This window comes from Leopardus geoffroyi, chromosome D4 (assembly GCF_018350155.1).
Source record: "Leopardus geoffroyi isolate Oge1 chromosome D4, O.geoffroyi_Oge1_pat1.0, whole genome shotgun sequence".
In the NCBI taxonomy this organism is placed as follows: Eukaryota; Metazoa; Chordata; class Mammalia; order Carnivora; family Felidae; genus Leopardus; species Leopardus geoffroyi.
In genome coordinates this window covers 26684036-26704529 of record NC_059342.1, presented here as the reverse complement: position 1 = coordinate 26704529, position 20494 = coordinate 26684036, and the positions used below count along the sequence as shown (strand labels likewise).

The following is a 20494-nucleotide window of genomic DNA, read 5'->3' as shown; positions in this document are numbered from 1 at the left end:
CAGAATTTCCTTTGGCATTTCTAGTGGACGGGTCTGCTGTCTAAGAATTTTTTTTTCCTTTCGTCTGACAGTGGATATATTTCACCTAATTCTTGAGGGATATTTTCACTGGTTATAGAATTCTGGGTTGGCAGTTTTTATCTTTCAGCATTTAGAGTGCACATAAAACAGTGCTTCCACTATTTTGTGGCCTCCATAATTTCAAAGGTGATGTCTGCTATTTTTGAATCTTTGTTTTCTGAAAGTTATGTGTCATTTTTCTCTGGTTGAGTTCACGATTGTTCCATTAGTTTTGGTTTTCAGAAGTTTGCCTGTAGTTTTCTTAGTATTTATGCTGCTTGGAATTTGCTGAGCTTTTCAAACTTGTACATTTGTGTCTTTTTTCACATTTAGGAAATTTTTGGCTGATCAAAAATATTTTTTTCTTCATTCTCTCTTCTTTTGGGTCTATAATTATACATATGTTAGACTTGTGGAGATTGTTTCAGAAGTCCTTGAGGCTCCTGTTTTTCAATTTTAATTCTGTTATTCAGATTGGATAAATTTCCCTTTTTCTGTTCAAGTTCTCTGCCCTTTTCCTCTGCAGTCTACCATTATGTCTATCTGATATTTATTTCACACATTGTATTTTTCTTTTCTGAAATATGCATTTGGTTCTTCATCATACTTTTAATTTTTCTGTTGTGATTTCCTATATTTTTGTTCATAGTGACTTTGTATTTTCCTTAATGTAATAGAATGTAATTATAATACCTGCTTTAAAATCCTTGCCTGTTAAATATAACATTCAGATTATTGAAAGTGTTGAAGAAAGCATGTAGTGGTATAAGAACTGGGAAGGACTTTTGAAAAAGCCAAGGGAGGAAGCATTGTCAGTAATGTTAAGTAACATAGAGAGGTCAGTTAAAATAAAGACCTTTTTGACTTGATAATTAATAAATTACTGGCCACAACAAGAGCACTTTCAAGTGGTGGAATTAGAAGGAAGATTACAGTATGCTGTAATATGAGTGGCAAATGAAATAACGTTGGGGAGTATAGAGTTTTTTTGTTGTTGTTGGAGAGAGTTTCACTGAGAAAACAAACAAATAGAGGAAGAGGCAAGGTAAAGTAAGGTTTGTTAAGTATATGGGAAAATAAAAAACAGTATGTGGGTGGAGGTTGAAGCTATAGCTTTATAAGTAGGTAGAAAGGATGGGATTCAGAATGTAGTAAAAAGGACACATCCTCTTCCAATACCCCGACTGGAAAAAGGAATGCAAAACTGTCAAGGCTTTGATACATGAGTATATGGATTTTGGTAATTGTTTATAGAATTTCATCTGTACTTAACAGATCACTTTGTCTCAATTCATTGAGGGAAATATAGATGCTGAGAGTTGGGAACAGAGGCCCAGGGATTGAGAGTCCATAGGTAGAGGACTGGTACAACGTTTGGAATAGCTGTGGGCTATGGCAGGGCAGATGGTGATGGCTGTGAGTTGAGGTAAGTGAAAACAGTAGTTTTGTGTTTCCAAATAAGGATGGAAATGGTGAATTTTTGGTACTAACAATCTTAAACTAGGAGAAGAAATTCTTATGGCATTATTTTTACTGTGATGTAGGAAAGAGAATGCACATTTGAGCATTTACTTAATTAGAAAGCTTTGTGGTGGTTAAGTTTAAGGGGTGAGGCTTTGAATCCAAGTGGGGTACGTCTAGACCTGATTTTACCTGAAAATAGCACTACCTTTGATGAGTTAGAAGTTTCAGTGAAAGTGACAGTGAGACTTCCCTAATCTTTTGAAAAGAAAGAAGGATAGGAATGTTAGGAGTCTGGGGTCTGATAGAGGGAGATTGTAGGTGAAGATTCCAGAGGTAGGACAGTTTGGGGTACGAGAATTGCAAGGGTTGATAAATTAGAGCAAAGGAGAAGGGTTTTGTTGTAAAAAAACTATGCAGCTAGGTATTTGAATCATTGACATCGAAACCTCCTTAGATTATGACAGAATCTAGAGTATAGTAAAAAACTGTATGGCACCTAGTTTTCGTTTAACGTGTGGAATAAACTAGATGATCGTGGATGTTACAATAAGGAGAGTTTTTGGTCTGTTCCATGAAAGTGAAAATGTAATGGTTTGTTAGTAGAGGAGATCTCAGTCTTCTGACTATTCTATGTGATTAATATCGAAAAATCATTTGGCTTTAGTAGTAAATCAATTGTGGGGGTCCCTGGGTGGGTCAGTCGGTTAAGTGTCTGACTTTGGCTCAGGTCATGATCTCACGGTTTGTGAGTTAGAGTCCTGCTTTGGGCTCTGTGCTGACAGCTCCGAGCCTGCAGCTTGCTTTGGATTCTGTGTCTTCTCTCTCTGCCCCTCCCACACTTGTATTCTGTCTCTCAAAAATAAATAAATGTAAAAAAAAAAATAGTAAATCAGTTGTGTTATTTAAAAGGTTAAATCAAGGGTACATTGTAGATATTTAAACAATATTTATTTTATAACTCAGTGCTTACTGATGGAGGCAGCTGGCCCAGGGAAATGAAGGGTCAGCAGGGGAATCCCATACTTTTATTTTTTAAATTTTTTTTAATGTTTACTTTTGAGAGAGAGAGAGAGAGACAGGGCATGAGTGGGGGAGGGGCAGAGAGAGAGGGAGACACAGAATTCGAAGCAGGCTCCAGGCACTGAGTTGTCAGCACAGAGCCCGACGTGGGGCTTGAACTCACAAACCATGAGATCATGACCTGGGCAGAAGTCGGCTGCTTAACTGACTGAGCCATCCAGGTGCCCCATGAATCACATACTTTTTAAAAGGGAATTGAGTTTTACGAATATTTATGAGTTTTTCCTTTTTTTGTAGGCAAAGAAATTTGTCATTCTTTTAAGCATTAGTAATTATGGCAAGGGGTAAGAAGATGAACAGTCACTTATGCAAGTTTATATTTAAACAGATTGTAAGACTTCTGTAAGTTTTACAAAAATAGCATGAGTTTGTTGTTTTAAAGAAAAATATGGTTTCTAATCTCCATATTTATTTTGTAGGTAGTTACTAATAGTTATTATAAATAATATTTTACTATAACTTCTCTGTAGCACATTTGTCCCTTTTTGTAATAACTTATAATTTAGAATAACCTAATTTTCAGATGGGTATCAGACTAATGAGTTTTTTCCCAAGATTTTGTGACTTGTCGTCTACATCTTACACTTCATTTCCTTGTGAAATTGTAAATATATAATTTGTATGTGGCAGAACTGTACCACGTATGGCTTTTTCGTTCTTTCACGATGCAAGTTGAACAGGATTTGCTTTGGGCAGAAGTGTGATGTTCTAAAGGCCTAGTCTCACTTTTACCCCCTCCCCTTATCAGGGCTTCGGGGCTCATTCTGCTCTTAGACTCCTTGATCATCCCTGTGTAGAACACATTTGGTATTACCAATCTCTTGAACTTTATTATGTAATATGTGCTGTATTGAGAATGGATTATTTGTGTTCTCTTTTTAAAATCTCAAAATGTGAAAGGAATGGCATTGTCATTCTATATTAAAAGAATTCCTGGCACTAATGTTTAGGTGTGAAACAGTTGGAGAGGGTCATCAAGTCTCTTGTACCAACAGTCCTATATAAAGGAATGATTCCTGTGGCTCTTTTAGAAATACACTAAATCAGTGAAAGACTGTAAGCTTTGGGTTCAGAAACATCTGGATCACCTAGTCTCTTACTTTTACCCTTACCTGCTCAATGACATTGTACAGATTTCTTCTTTCTGAACTCAAATTTCTGGTCTATAAAAATAGTAATTTTTCTCCTGGACAGTTAAAGTGAGTCATAAATGAGGTGATATAGGTAAAGTACATATAATTTGTGTGTGGTCTATCTAAATGTCTACCTTTCTACCTTTCTTATCTTGTCAATCAAAGGAAAAGAATCGTGGAGAAGCTCTAGAAACCTTTAAATAGATGAAAATGTATACTGTTCCCCCTGCCCCCAATCTCAGTGAGATAAAAGGGATTATTTGGGTGATCTGATCTCCAGAGTCTTGCAGAAGCAGCTCTTCCCTAGTTTTGTATTTTTGTGTAATTCAGAATTTTAAAATAGTATTAGTTCAGTAAAAATATTTGAAAATGGTACTAGGTTTTTGTTTCCACCAATTTTGACTAAATATTTTCTAATTCTAGTCATAAAGATAATAAAGAGGCCTACCATTACTACTCTTACCTCACCTGCAGTTCTGGTATCTACACTTTACTGCTGATTTTAAGATTACAGATGGATTGATAAGGATTCATCTAGTTCATGATAGGAAATGTGATCAAATGCAAGGAAGGTCTTGTAAACTGAGATCTGGAAGTTCCCATAGAGTATAATTAGCAGTATCAGAGGGAGAAACATCTAAGAACCAATTTAGAATGTTTACTAAATCAATGGAGTCCTGTGGATTCTACATTAGCTATACAATAGAATTATATGTAATTTTTTTCTTTCATATCTTAGAAGAAAACTTTTTTATACCTTTCAGAAAAGACAAGGAGAGAAATGACAGCCAAAGGTTCTACAGGAATGGAAGTTCTGCTGTCAACCCTAGAGGTAAATCGCTGATAGGCTTTAATTAATATAACTATTAATACCAACCAGGACTGAAGGAAAAAATGTATATATGAAGTATAAAAGTTTTATTCTAGAGGTAAAGCCAATGAATGGAAGTTAGTTTTATGTTTTAAATGATCACTTGGAACGGTGGCAGAAGCATTCTAATATATATTAGGTAAACCTCTAAGTATATTCCCTGATGATTATCATGTAACCATATTTTAAATTTTAACATGCCATTCCAGTTGGTAATAAGAAGGCATTAGCTGGAAATAAATGATTGATATTGGAAATTCTCATTTATTGTGTTAGGTGATATATATTTGTGATTTAGTTTACTGCATGTATTGGTTGAATAACTATATTATGTTGGTAATAATTAAATTTCTATCCCAATGTAAAATTTTTGGGTGGAACAGCAGGATATATTCAGAATCAGGATTTTAAATTTTATTCAGTGCGGTGTTAAGAGTGGGGAGTGAATACATTGTATGCTTTAAACTTACACAGTGCTATATGTCAAATTATATCTCAATAGAGCTGGAAAAAAAAAAAAGAACAGGGAGTAAGTTCATGTTTTTTGGTAGGAATCACTTTCTATTCAAAATGATATGTCATTTTTCCCTAAATTGATTCGTCAGTTTAGAGTAATTTCAATAAAAACATTAACAGTTTTCTTTCTAAAGTCCGATGGGAAAATAAAAAGCAAGAGTAGAAAGGACATTTCTGAAAAAGGAGAGAAATGAGAAAAGACTTGCTGCATCAAATATCAAAGAACACTATAAAATTTTAGTAATTCAGATAGATAGCTTAGAAATTGTGCATGAGTAATAGACATCAGTGTAATAGAAATTCTGGAAATAAATTAAGATCACATGGGAATTTAATATCATCTAAGAAAGGTAGCATTTCAGATCAGTGAGAAGTGGAGGGATTACTTACTAAGTGGAGCTCAGATAGATTGGTAGCCACTTAGAAAAGTGTAGTGGATCCTTACTTCCTACACCAAAGTAAGTTCCATATCCAGCAAAGATTTAAGCTTGGAAAATAAAATCATAATACTAGAGGAAGTAATGGGAGAAATCTTTAAATAATCTTTAAACAGGGAAGGCTTTTTTTTTTTTTATTAAAAAAATTTTTTTTTAATGTTCATTTATTTTTTGAGAGACATAGAGAGACAAAGATTGAGCAGGGGAGAAGCAGAGAGAGAGGGAGTCACAGAATCTGAAGCAGGCTCCAGGCTCTGAGCTGCCAGCACAGAGCCCAACATGGGGCTTGAACTCACGAACTGTGAGATCATGACCTGAGCCCAAGTTGGACGCTTAACTGACTGAGCCACTGAGGTGTCCTGGAAGGCTTTTCTAATGTAAAAAAAGACTCAGGAGTTATAAAGGAAAAGATGGATAAATTCAACTCCATTAACAAAAGTATGTAGGAAAAAAACACCCTAGACACTTGGCAAACTGAGGAAAAAACATTCAACTTGTGTAACTTCTTTAACATATAAAGAAGTTTTACAAATGAGTAAGGAAAAATTAAATCAGTAACCCAATAGAAAAATGTGTAGACGTTCTGGACAGTTCCCAGGAAAAGAAACACAAATGGCACTTGAGATTGAACACCATTTGTTTTGTTTGTTTGTTTTATCACAATTTACTGAGGTCAGCAGGGATGGGAGGTGGCGAATTACATATGGGAGACTTGTCTGGGTAAGGCCTCGACATGACAATACAGGTTCCTTCCATTCAGGTTCCAATGGCCTGAGCTCAGTCGCATGGCCCAAACCTAATTACAGAGGGCTGGAAAATGTGGTTTGACTGTGTACCCAGGAAGAAGATGAAATCAGTTTGCCAAACACGTAATAATATTCTGCCATAGTCCATTCTTCTTTTTAACAGATGTCTGCCTGGCCCTCTCTTCTTTCAGATTCCTCTCTAGTGAGTTGATGGTCCATTTAATATCTCCAATGCTAAGACAAGGGTTTCTGGTTAATGCATAATCCTCTAACTGATCTAGATGTGGCCTTTTGGTTCCGTTAGTCTATAAGCTAAAATGGTGAAGCAGAGACAACACTCATTCCCTTTTGGAAAGGGGAAGAGTAAGAGACTCCTGCCAGTCACTGATACACAGCACTTTTGAAATTCCTCTGTATAAACATTGTAACATTCCTCTACTTTGGGGGTGAAGAAATTCTCTAAGTAGGTCATAATTCTGCTTTATCTGTGGTTTTCTTGATCCAAGCATCGCTTTTAATAAGAGAAATGTAACCAAAGGAAAGTATTTAAACATTTTCTCTTCTTAGATTGGTTGTCCAGACTTTGGGAAATACTCTTCCACATTGTTGGTGGGAGTGTAAATTACTCCATGAAGAGCAATTTAGTAATATTCATCAAAGTAAATGCTCATATTCTTTGACCCAGAAACTCCAGGAATTCGTCCCATATGGAGATGTACTTGATTCCGTATAAACATGTACTTAATTTTTTGTTACAGTTTTTTAATAGCAAAAGATTTGAAAAATTAAACACTCCATTAGTAGGTGACTGGTTTCATAAACAATGGCATCACCATATATAGTGGATTATATCCTGTAGCCCCTAAAAAAGAGTTAAGAAACCATTTGTTCATACATAACAATATCAATGTATAGACTAGTATCCATAGGGCAATACCATTTGTAGAAGTCTGTGTATACACCTCCATTTACATGGATTTCTTTTATGTGTGCACATTATCTTCGGCTGGATACACAAGCAACTGGTACTGCAGTTGCCTTCTGAGAGGGGAGCTGGGTGACTGGGTAGTCACCATATATACACTGTAGTGCCTTTCACATTTTGATTCATTTATTTGTATTTTCTGTTTGGTAGAAGATGATGAATTCAAATGACAAATGAATTCCTCTTGTAATTATGTTGGTACTAAGAAAATAATAGCTCAGATGACCTGCAAACAGTCTCCTGGGCAAGAAGAAGCTCCTGAAGTGATGAGTGGGAATAGTGGAAGCCCAAATACATTTGTTCTCAGAGAAATTGGAAGGGTCATTTGTAAAAATATATGTAGTTCACAACAGGAACAGAAAAGGTTTGGGAATCACAGATTTACAATGGTTTAATACAGCAAATAAACTATTTATTTCAGAACACGAAAGATCTTCAAACTACACTTAATATCTTAAGCATTCTTGTTGAGCTGGTGTCAGCTGGTAAGTTTTTGTTTCCTTTGGTCTAATTTCTGTTTGTAAACAGTGATCAACAATGTATTATGTGTACTTTATTTGGAATTTTTTGATACTCATATAGAGACAGTTCTGAGTATCAGAATTTGGAAGCTGAAATGTCATACTCTTATTGTTGCATTGTTTTTGATTTGAGGGATCTTCCAGTATCCCTCAAACCACTCCAAAACCCATTTCCAGAGCCTTGAGTGTAGAATTTTGGCATCACTTTTATTTACTCCTTCTGCTGTTTTTCTAACTAAAATACTAAATGAAATGAAAGAAAATTTGATTTTGAGGTATTTGATTTCAGAAGTCATCACTTGAAGTATTTCTTGAATGCTAACAAGTTGTGATGTTTTTAATATGTGATGGGAGGATTTGCTGTTTAAACAATTAAAAACAATCTTTTTTTTTTTTTTTTTTTTTTTTAGGTGGAGGTCGAAGAGCGAGTTTCTTGGTCGCCAAAGGTGGTTCACAAATATTGTTGCAGTTACTTACGAACGCTAGCAAAGAATCTCCCCAGAATGAGGAGTTAATGGTGCAGATTCATTCTATTCTTGCAAAGATTGGACCAAAAGGTAAGGGTTTCACTTGTGTGTTCATCATAGAACCATTTGTGACACTGATTCTGTGTGCCTTGAAACTTGGTCAGTTTTGAACATCTAAAATGGTACGGCTTTTTCTCAGTCTTAGCTATGGACTACTTTTTACAGTCAACTGCAGTAGCCTGCAAGAATGGGAGATCCTAAATTCACGAGGAATGCCTTTACATAGGTTGGAAAAAAGGAAGAAAAATATGTCAAAATCACAAGTGTGTCTTAGTGTATGTGTGCCTGCATTTGTATGTGTGTAAAGGACACATATAGCATGGATATTGTTGGAGCTGGAAGGAGGGAGTATGGATGGAAATGCTTTGAGGAACATGGAGGTGAAATGTGTTCACTTTTCATTAATAGTCATATTTGTACTGCACAGTCTCAGTGCTTAAAAAGCTTATGACCTAGTCAAGATCAAAAGAGATATAAAATATTGTAAGACCGATTATTATAACAGTTAAGACCTGCAATATGTTAAAAAATAGAAATTGAGAAAACATGGGATTTGAAACAAAGGTGATTTAGGTTAGGTTAACAGAGAAAGGGCATCCTTGGAATAGAGCCTAAATTCAGTTTATAGTAGTCTAGCTACACAGATTAAAATGATTCTCTGAACTCTTAGTATAGCAATTTTTTAAGAGTTCTGCCATTGCCTTGTGGTGTACCTATGAGTTTTAAACTTGGAAGCTTTTGGTTAAACTGTTTATTCTAAAAAGTGTTTACATATGTGTATTCAGTGTATTATTATGTATTTCATACATATCCTTACTGTATAAATATTTAATACTTTTAACAATTGTTCCCTCAAAGCATCTCTGAGATGACTTTAATTTTCCAGTTGTCTTAAGGGCCTTAATACTTAAACAAATATTCAGTTAATGTAAGAAATATGTCAACTTTTATTTTTCCTTACTCTCATATTTGAAGTTTAAGGGCTCCCTGCTGAGATTTTTGCTGTAAATGAGAAATAAAACAAGGAAACCTTATTTCATGATGACTATTGTTATCTCATGCTTCCTCCTTTTTTAGAGCTTTCCTTTGCTTTTCATGAAATTAAGACATTCATGAATTTATATTTGTATTTCTTTAATGTCTCTTCTAAGTTATGGTTTATTTTATTGTCTTCTATACTTTTAAATTTGTGGTATCTCCTTTATTATTTGTACTAGTTTTCCATTTTTGTTATTCAAGGAAATTGCGCTGTAATTCTTTGAGTGACTTTCTATACTTTTTGCCCCCTGCCCCCCCCCTCCCCCGCCCTGTGAGATGGGAGTAATTTTTCCTCAGGAATGTTTAGTTCTTTTTGATGTAAAATTCCTGTTGTTAATGACATAACTCTGCTTGCTGGTCCTGCTTATTTTCTATGTTTGAAATCTTAACATTGTTCTTGTTATCCAGATTGTTTCTTAGACTATTTTAATCTCTTTGTGAGCATAAAAATCCAGAACTTTTCTTTTTCTCCTTTTCTGTGTTGAATTAGATCCTTTAGAAACTTATTTGATAATATTTGCTAGATTATCTTTTACTTAAGCTGTTTATATTTTCATTAATTTATATTCTAAGTCTGAAAAATATAGTTAATATGAAATAAATAATATTGGTAATGGACATTTAGATTCTTTATAATTCTCCCTAACCTTGTGATGGTGTTCCTTTGAATAATATATGTAGTGGAGCAGTTAAATTATTCCTTTCATGACAGTTGAACTTTTTCAACCTCTGTCCCTGTGTGCTATCCTCCCAATGTGCCCTTTTGTACTTTCTTTCAGGCCATGTTTTAAAAGTTTAAGGGATCTTTTAAAATTATGTAAGAGGGGCGCCTGAGTGGCTCATTCGGATGAACGTCTAACTCTTGATTTTGGCTCAGGTCATGATCTCAGGGTTGTGGGATCAAGCCCTTTGTCAGCCTCCTTGCAGAAAGAACTTAGAGTCTGCTTAAGATCCTCTCTCCCCTGCTTGCACACTCCCTCTAAAAAATAAAAAATAAATAAAAAATATACAAGAAAGCAATTCCAATTTTAGTTACTTCTGGTCAATTTTATGTGTGATAATATGAATTCATAATATAAGTTTTTAAATTTTCATTGCTTTATGACATTTTTATTTCATTCAAAAGTTATACATGGCTAAATTGTGTTTGTTCATTTTTTTTTAACAGACAAAAAATTTGGAGTGAAAGCTAGAATTAATGGAGCTCTGAATATAACTCTGAATTTGGTCAAACAGAATTTGCAGAATCATCGCTTGGTTTTGCCTTGTCTTCAGCTTTTACGAGTATATTCTGCCAATTGTAAGTATTTTAGGGCTGCTTTTAGTTGACTCAGTGTTGTCAAGTTACACAAAATGCAAATGGGGAAGTACCTAAGCTCCATAAATCTCTAAAAATTGGAGACAAGAAAAGAGAATATTTAATATGACTCTTGGTAACTCCTAACCCCACTGCCACAAAAGCGATAAGTGGTAGGAAGGTAAGTTGACAAAATCTTGAGAATTCTCATTTCCTGCCATTTGTAAAAGCCTGTAGTGAAGGGGATGAATAGACAGCCTGTGGGAAGATGTGGAAGAATAGGTGAGTGTTGGCAGCTGGAAAAACTGCTGAGCCTATTTGGATTTTCACAGATGAGAGAAAAACTGAGAGGGAAAGCATGTGGTAGCATAGTCTCCTAGAGCTAATTACCTTCAGCAATCAATAGGGAAGTAGTGGAACAGAAGAAAATAGTATAGGAGCCTCCGAGGAAGCTGCAGAGAAGAGGGATCACAGAGAGAAAGCTTCCTAGCACGCACACACACACACACACACACACACACTCTCACTAATATTAGGTCCCAAACCTAGGAGGTGTGAATTTTCTTTCTATTCCCTGACTATGGGATTGGAGTGGTTAACAAGACACCTTGAAATTGAAATTGTAGAGTACATGATATGATGTACATGGAGAGTACATGATTCTGCCATATCATGGCAGAATATCATTGTAGAATAATGATAGTCCAAGTGGTAGAGAGATGTGTGTGTGTGTGTGTGTGTGTGTGTATGTATAAAAATGTGTGTGTGTATGTATTTGTCGATAGCTATACTTTGACACTATGGCTAAAGGTGAGCTCATAGGAAAATAGCTCTGACCACTTAAAGAATTAACACTAGATAATTTAAAAAGAACAGAAGAAAATAAATGAATTGGATTTCTAACCAAAGAAGTTAAGAGAGCAATAAACACAAGGAAAGCAGAGGAAAAAGCAGGAAAAGTACAGGAAAAAGAACACCCAGTTGATGTAAAAAATAAATTGATTGGATTAAAATAATACTGTAATAGTGATGTAATGGGGCAGATGGTAGCTATTCTGATGGTGAACATACCAAATGTATAAACTTATCAAATGATTAAGTTGTATACCTGAAGCTAATGTAACATTGTGTATCAACTACACTCAAATAAAATTAAAAAAATAAACAGGTAGACCACCAAATACCCCAATGAAGGAAAAAAGACGACAGCGCAGAGGTAAAATTAGAAGGGATAATGGAAAAATAGATACAGAAGAAATTAAAATAATCATACAAAACTTGAGCTTATATTTTTGGTGGCAACATATTGAATTTACCACTAGAAGGCTAGTAATGGTTTATCTATAATTTTTAAAAATCTATGTGTTCAGAGTTGAAAACGTTAGGCACAATTTTCTGGATAGGTAATTGTGTATTCTGTGTGAAACTCTGAAGTTGTTTCCTCTTTTTCCTCACCACAGTTGCTTTGGTTGAGGTCTCATCACCTCTCACGTAGACCACAGCCTGCTAACAAATGTCTTTCTTTCTTTTTTTTTTAATATGAAATTTATTGTCAGATTGGTTTCCATACAACACCTAATGCTCATCCCAACAGGTGCCCTCCTTAATACCTATCTCCCACCCCCCCATCAACCCTCAGTTTATTCTCAGTTTTTAAGAGTCTGTTATGGTTTGGCTGCCTCCCTCTCTAACTTTTTTTTTTTTTCCCTTCCCCTCCCCCATGGTCTTCTGTTAAGTTTCTCAGGATCTACATGTCTTTCAAATCTGTCTTCCCCACAGTGCTGTGAGATCTGACCTGTATTTAAAATGCATGTCTGATTGGTTGTTCCTTTTGGGCAATTCCCTGTAGTTGAACAAATTAACAACTTCTGGGGATCTTTATAGTTTGTTACCTTCTTTTCCTACCTCATCTTCCTACTGATATGCTTTTGTCTGGTATTATATCTTGCTTTTTTAAGTTTTTTAAATATTTATTTTCTGGAGAGAGCACATGCGCACAGGGCAGAAGCAGAGAAAGAGGGAGGGAGGGAGGGAGGGAGAGAGAGAGAGAGAGAGAGAGAGAGAATTACAAGCAGGCTCCACAGGGTCAGCATGGGGCCTGACTTGCGGCTCACACTCAGGAACCACAAGATCATGACCTGCTGAAGTTGAATGCTCAACCGACTGAGCCACCCAGTCATCCCCTGATATTGTTATCTTTTAATGTGTGACTTTATACCCGTGCTGTTCACGGACTCTGTTCTGTTTTCCGTGTTATCCCTGTCTCCAGAGACATTCCCTTACAGCAATTCCTGTCCTTGCTAGCTCCTCTTCATTGGTAAAGACTGAGCCCAGGCATCAATTTCTACAGAGATACCTTCAGTTTCATTATGGATTTGGGGCTCCACACAGGTGTAACCTAAACAGCTTACAACTCTTAGTTATTTAGAAAATAATGTAGTAATGATTTGTTTATTGTTACTGTCATGCTCCTCTCTACTGTGTTCTCAGTTGTTGTCCTTGATTCTCCATGACCTGGTATTTAAGAGTTCTCTAAATTTATTGAAGAAACAAACAGAGCAATTTAAAACTATTTTTGTTTTGTAGTAACATTGTGTGGTTTTATATAACTTCTTTCATAATTTCCCTGTAAGGTAGTAAATAACTGCCTCCCCCTCTCCCCCCCACCCCCAACCAAATCTTCCCTTCAAGTGATTGGCTAAGGTGGATGTCATGAGGCCTTGAGTTCATATCTGCTACAGAACTTGTGTATGTTTTTGGCCATGTATTACCAAGAATACACATTTCTATTTATTGAGGTTTTAACATCATTTTACATTCTTTCTTCTCCCTCCTAGCTGTGAATTCAGTATCCTTAGGGAAAAATGGAGTTGTGGAGCTGCTGTTTAAAATCATTGGACCATTTAGTAAGAAGAATTCGGGTCTCATGAAGTGAGTAAATGCTTTGAGTATAAATAGAGGTCTATCTTTTGTTATTCTGGGCCTCTTCTTGATCTGCACAGCCAGCAGGTTGAGTTATATTGTATCGAGGGTCCTTTCTTAGTTCTTAGTGATTTTATTATGATAAAGATTTTTAAAATATAAAGTTTAATCTTCAAAGGTGTATCAAAATTAGAAAGCTTTAAAGTCATTGAATATAGTGTTATGGAAATTTGGATGTAGAACATTCCTAGATACTAGAAGAGGAAAAACCTCATTGACAGAGTAGCATTCATTCAGAAACATTTATTGGATGCCTACTATATCCCCTACCCAGTTTTGCAGTCTTTCAGTGACTGCATCCTTCATTCTCACAATTATCTGAACATATTTTAAATTTATACATTTCTTTTTTGTCAAAATAATGTCTTTTTTTTCTTTTTTCTTGAGATATGTATATTCCAAGATATATATCTATTCATTTGTAGGTCTTTCAGCCTCAAAAATGAAAGCAGTTTCCAGTTATTTGGTTATATTTAGTATTTTTTTTTAAGCCATATTCTTTAAAAAAAATATTGAGTTTTTCAAAGATACCTGGGGTTTATATTATATTAGAATGATTATCTTGAATTAGGTTTATTAATCACTTACTTGATTCAACAGTTATCAACATTCTGCCATTTAATCCCCCTCTATACTTTTATTTATGCTGAGTTATTTTTAGGCAAATCCCAGATGCCATTCATATATTTCATTCATATATGCAATTCAAATATATATATTTCTATAAAAAAATCCAAGATATTTTATCATTTTTCCCTAAATACTTCAGTATTTAACTCTACTAAATAGGGACTTAAAAAAATAACCAAAATACTAAAATCATACTCAACCAAATTATTAATTCCTTAATATAACCTAAAATCTATTCTGTGTTCATTTTTCTCCTGTTGTCTCAAAATGCCCTTTTTTTATCTTTAAATTTTTTTTTCAACGTTTATTTATTTTTGGGACAGAGAGAGACAGAGCATGAATGGGGGAGGGGCAGAGAGAGAGGGAGACACAGAATCGGAAACAGGCTCCAGGCTCTGAGCCATCAGCCCAGAGCCTGACGCGGGGCTCGAACTCCCGGACCGTGAGATCGTGACCTGGCTGAAGTCGGACGCTTAACCGACTGCGCCACCCAGGCGCCCCAAAATGCCCTTTTTTTTAATGGGTTTGTTTGAATCAGAATCCAAACAGGACACACACATTGTTCCTTGTCACATTTAGGAAATTTCCAAACCTACACAAAAATAGACTAGAGGAATTACAGACCTGTGCAGAACTAGAATAGAACCCTGTGATGTACCCACCACCCAGTTTCAGCAGTAACCAACATTGGCATTTTTATCTCAGCTTTCCCTTCCTTGTCCTTTCTTTTTCTTTCTTTTTTCTTTCTCTTTCTTTCTTTCTTTCTTTCTTTCTTTCTTTCTTTCTTTCTTTCTTTTCTTTTCTTTTCTTTTCTTTTCTTTTCTTTTCCTTTCTTTCTTTCTTTCTTTCTTTTTTTCTTTCTTTCTTTCTTTCTTTCTTTCTTTCTTTCTTTCTTTCTTTCTTTCTGTATTTTGAAGCAAATATTGGCTGTAACATTTGTTCTGTGAATTCTTTAGTATGATTATCATCAGACACAACTTTTTCCTTTTAGTGTTTCCAGAATATTGTTTCATTGTCCAGCAATATTAATAATCCCTTAATATCATCTGATACTTCCTTTATTTAAAAAAATTTTTTTAATGTTTTTATTTATTCTTGAGACAGAGACAGAGCGTGAACAGGGGAGGGGCAGAGAAAGAGGGAGACACAGAATCTGAAACAGGCTCCAGGCTCTGAGCTGTCAGCACAGAGCCTGACGCGGGGCTCGAACCCACAAACTGTGAGATCATGACCTGAGCAGAAGTTGGACACTTAACCGACTGAGCCACCCAGGCGCCCCTGATACTTTCTGATTGTCTTTGAAATGCCTTTTTTACAGTTGACTTGTTCCAATCAGGATCCAAATAAGATCTGTACATTTTATTTGATTGCTGTGTCTCATAATCTTTAACAATCAGTAACAGTTCCCCTGTTTTTTGGTTCTGTTTTATTTATTTCTTGAAGGACCTGGGTGATGTCTTGTAGGTTGTCCCAACATTCTGGATTAAGATGACTGTATCCTGGGGTCCTTTAACATGTAGGTATGTCCCTTGAATTTCCTGTAGACTGATACAGCTAGAGGATTGATTAGATTTGGGTTCATTTTTTCTGATCAAAAGGTTTCAGATGTGCTGGGTACTCTGTTTTGTACCACTTGAGATCACTGAGTTTAGGTGATGGCTCTACTTTCCACCTAATAATTTAGCAGTATTTCATGACATTGTCTAGATCCATTATTTCTTTAGGGGTTGCAGAATAGTGACTTTTCTAATTTTCTCATTCTTTCTACTTTTATTAGCTATGGTTCTTTTATGAGAAAGAATTTATCCACATCAACTATTTTACCAAATTTTACAAATAAGTTCAGAACATTTCCAGTCTTTCCACTCTTTTTAAATAAAGGTCAAATATTTCAGCTTTTACCCTTTTAGAAAATGGAGCTGACTTGTGCATATGATTATTCATTAAATATTGTTTGGTGGGATGTCTTAACATACTTACTTATGCAGAGATCACACACAGTCCTAGAGCATCTCATGAAATGTAACAAAACAAAGAAAATGGTTGTATCACAATTAGTAAAACCAACTTATAGGAATGGTGTAGTGTAGTGAGTGGGCTCTGGAGGCAGGCGGAACTGGATTTGCATGTCATTGACTGGCTCTAGGTACGAAGTAGGTTACCTTACTTAAGCCCCGGTTTCCTGTCTGTAAATGGTAACATGGACCCCTCAGAAGTTTGGTTTGAGGATTTAATGAAATGATTCTTTTTTTTTTCTTTTTTAAATTTTTTAAATGTTTATTCTTGAGAGAGAGCACGTGCGCACACATGAGCAGAGGAGGGGCAGAGAGAGAGAGAGAGAGAGAGAGAGAGACACACACACACACACACACACACACACACACACACACACACAGAATCCAAAGCAGGTTCCAGGCTCTGAGCTGGCAGCACAGAGCCTGACGCAGGGCTTGAACCCGCAAGCCGCGAGATCATGACCCGAGCTGAAGCAGGACGCTCGACCGACTGAGCCACCCAGACGCCCCGAGATGATTGTTATAATGATCACAGTGCCTATGAGTGCAGTGTAGTTAGTTTCGATAACTAATGTAGTAATGAGGGTGTGAGTGAATTTTAGTACTAAAAGCATATTCTTTATTTTTTAATTTATATGCCATTTCTCCCCTTGACCTATAAAGTACTTTAAAAAAAAATTTTTTTTTTAAGGTTTATTCATTTTTCAGAGACAGAGCGTGAGCGGGGGAGGGGCAGAGAGAGGGAGACACAGAATCTGAAACAGGCTCCAGGCTCTGAGCTGTCAGCACAGAGCCCAACGTGGGGCCCGAACTCATGGACGGCGAGATCATGACCTGAGCCGAAGTCGGACGCTTAACTGACTGAGCCACCCAGTCGCTCCTAAAAGTACTTTTTAATTTATCTTTTATCTCATGGTTTTGATCTCATTCTTAAAGTCTACATTAGTCTATTCTAACCAGTTACCAAATCTAATATAAAATGTTCCTAGGAGAAACAGAACATTTCACAAATGTCATTAGAATATCCAATATGGGAGTATATCCAAAATTATGTAGAAATAGTGGGTATAAACTTCTAAGCAAGGAATAGAGCTATCTAAATTATCCCTTCATTCCTTCCTGTATTTATATTTAAAAACAAAAAACAAATTTTTTACTTTATTTTTACTTTAAAAACAATAAACAGTTCATTGGCTGAGCATCAGTATCTCGATGTCTTTATCATTTTTAATAATCTTAGGGTCTCTCCCTTAATTATAAAATTTTGACATATAGAACATTTGTTTTGCTGTTCTTCCTCCTCTGAAATAATGCTCCATGTTTAGAGGAATAAGATTAGGGTTATTATTTATGTTTAAACGGCAGTGCGGCCCTTGAGGATTTCCTTCCGTTTCCAATTTTAGGTTTTAGATATATACACTGTTAATCCAGAAGGAAGCAACTTAGGGCGCAGTGGGTTCTTGAATGTCCCGATAAGGATTGAGCCCCTAATTTAAAGGAAATGTGACTTCATGAGAACCTGGAGCTAAAGCTTCCTTCCCTTACTGCTCCTAAAGGAATAAGCCATAGGCAGCTTTTTAAGCCATTCATTGTTGGTTGTATTATTCTGTTTGGGACATAGGAAGATTGGGAAAATCTATGAGGAAGTATAAAATAGTGAAACTGAAAAATTCTAATCAGTTAATATAAACTGTGCATTTCAATAAATCTGTTATTCTAAAATTCTTTTGTAAGTTTTATATTATAAATTTGTATTGACTTATACGTGTCAGAGAATTCCAGAATTTTTTTGTGCTGAAGGTTTTAAAAATAACCTTTTAAATAACATTTTGGTAAAAACATCAAGAGGACTTTGCACTGAACTTCATAATTTCTTTTAATGTAGTGCAGCTGTGGAACAAGCATGATGGGCTTTGGCAGCAGAAAGAACTGGGTTCACATCCCAGTTTTGCCAGTATTGAAGAATAAACATGAACCCAAAACACATGTAATTTAAGGATTAGAAACTGTCAGAGACACTTTTATTTGGTTCAAAGAAAGAAAGACTGTTTCTCTAACAGTACTCTAGGATTTTTGTATTTTGAATAAAGACTTAACAGTAGATTAAGTCATTGCAAGTGATTGCAGCTAAGTGATTGTATTTGTTTCCTAGAACTGTTGTAACAAAGTACCTAGGACAAATTTTGTGGCTTCAAATGACAGAAATTTATGGTCTCATAGTTCTGGAGGCTGGAAGTCCACAATCACCCTTTCGGCAGGGCCACTGCTCCCTCTGAAACCTTTGTGGGAGAATCCTTCCCCGCTTTCTAGCTGGTGGTTTGTTGGCAGTCTTTGGTGTTTCTTGGCTTGTAGCTGCCGCTTTTCAATCTTAGCCTCTCTCCTCACGTGGTGTTCTCTTCTTGTGTGTCTGTCTTCAGATAGTCTCCCCTTTTCTTATAGGGGCACCAATAATGATGGATTAAGGGCCACTACTCCAGTATGATCTCATTTAAACTAATTACACCTGCAGTGACGATGTTTCCAAATAAGGTCACGTTCCGAAGTACTGGGGGTTAGGATTTCAACATCTTTTTTGGAGGAAACCAGTATTTCTGATTTCATAATTTTCTTTCTCAACAAGAGGCCTGTATTACTCATTTTTCATAGCACCTAGTTTTTATGGGACCCTAGGCACATTATATTCTGAAATCTTTGGTTTCTTTATCCATAAAATGTGCCAGTTCTATGGACCAGGATTGTTTTAAGAATTAACTAGAAAACACATATATGAGGCACCTATAATAATTTCTGGCACTTATCAGCTCTTCTTTTCTATTTTGTACTTTGTATTGGCATTTCCCTTGGAGTATCCCTTTAGTTCTGTGTTTTAATTTTGACCAATTTCAAAGCCATCCTTATTTCTGTTTTACAGTCTTGTGTACATTTTATTACGTAATTGTGAGGTTATGGAAAGTTTCTTACTGATGATTTAGTGCTATGAAAATTCAGTATGTAATTTTATAATTTTCATTTAATTTTAACTCACCATTATGAAAACTTCACATTGTTTTGAGAAAATAACAAGTATGAATTTGTAGCATTTTTTAAAGCATATACTTTTGTTTTCCTTTTTATGAATGTCATCTTAAATAAAGCTTTATAGCGTTGCTTTATTTGTGTCAATAAACCAAAGTATGGCTGTTAATGAGCATTTATTATAAATGAGCACTTACTCTGTGCCTAGTGCTAGATCATTGCTGCACATTTTACCATGAACCAGTATCCATCCTCAGTTTCCCACTCAGCTGTGCTCTTTACCTTTAAACAAATACTCTGGGCATTCCGTGTTGCCTTTACACTAATGTGTGCAGCTTTTCCTTCATTGCTTTGTTTCTGGTTTTCATTTCTTGAGTAGTTTCTTCACAGGTGTGTACATTCTATCACAGTATCTAGACTGTAAAAGTGTGGAAGAGAGAAATTTGCTGATTTGATCCCAATGAAGAAACTGGCTACTCTGGGTGTCTAGTAGGCATTCAACAAATGCTTAATGATGAGCGACGTGCTTAAGTTTGACAAAGTGCATATTTTTATGCAAATTAATGATAGTTTTTGAAGTCTTACTAAGAGGTACTGTATGTTGTATGTAGCCTTATATTTTTAAAGTTACTGAAATCAAGTGCCAAGTTTTCAGTAACTTATTTAAAAAAGTATTTGATTCTAGGATTTTCCACAGTGATGTTCTGTGTATTTTTAAAGCTGATTAATGGCAGTTGATTTTACTATGTGTATTTGAGTATTTATGTTCAAAGAAAATATAAGTACTTTTAAGTTTCTGGGCAATTCCTCTGTCCTTTAATAGGCAGTAAGAGTTTTTGAGGTATTAATTAGGTTCATTATTTTCTTTGATGCCTTATGGCTGAAAAATGCTAACGTCTCATACTTCTCCCCTAACCTCCCAGTTCTAAAAATAGTTTACATTTGTTATCACTTTAAATATTAGGATTATTGTGTGATAGAGCTAAAATAATTTTAAGTCAGGTAACTATGAACATCTGTAGAGTTTTGTAGTTAAAAATTTTATTTGTGTTAACACTTCTTTAAAATTTTTGTGAATCAAGGCCTCTAATTCTTAATATTGCTATTTTGTGAACTGTCAGGGTCAGATACAAGTACAATAATTGAGTATGTTCATCTAATCTCTGATATAAAGACT

The 20494-nt window shown here is 35.5% G+C and overlaps 1 protein-coding gene across 4 annotated transcripts in view; it reads left to right on the top strand.

The window, feature by feature from the left end:
- Positions 1-20494, top strand: part of AGTPBP1 (ATP/GTP binding carboxypeptidase 1) — a 165562-nt gene that overhangs the window by 40232 nt on the left and 104836 nt on the right. For all 4 annotated transcript variants that reach the window (XM_045469902.1, XM_045469901.1, XM_045469904.1 and 1 more), the window contains exons 4-8: positions 4502-4569; positions 7714-7777; positions 8224-8370; positions 10547-10678; positions 13513-13606. In XM_045469902.1, the coding sequence (XP_045325858.1) occupies positions 4502-4569; positions 7714-7777; positions 8224-8370; positions 10547-10678; positions 13513-13606 (505 nt within the window). The remainder of the gene's footprint in view (positions 1-4501; positions 4570-7713; positions 7778-8223; positions 8371-10546; positions 10679-13512; positions 13607-20494) is intronic.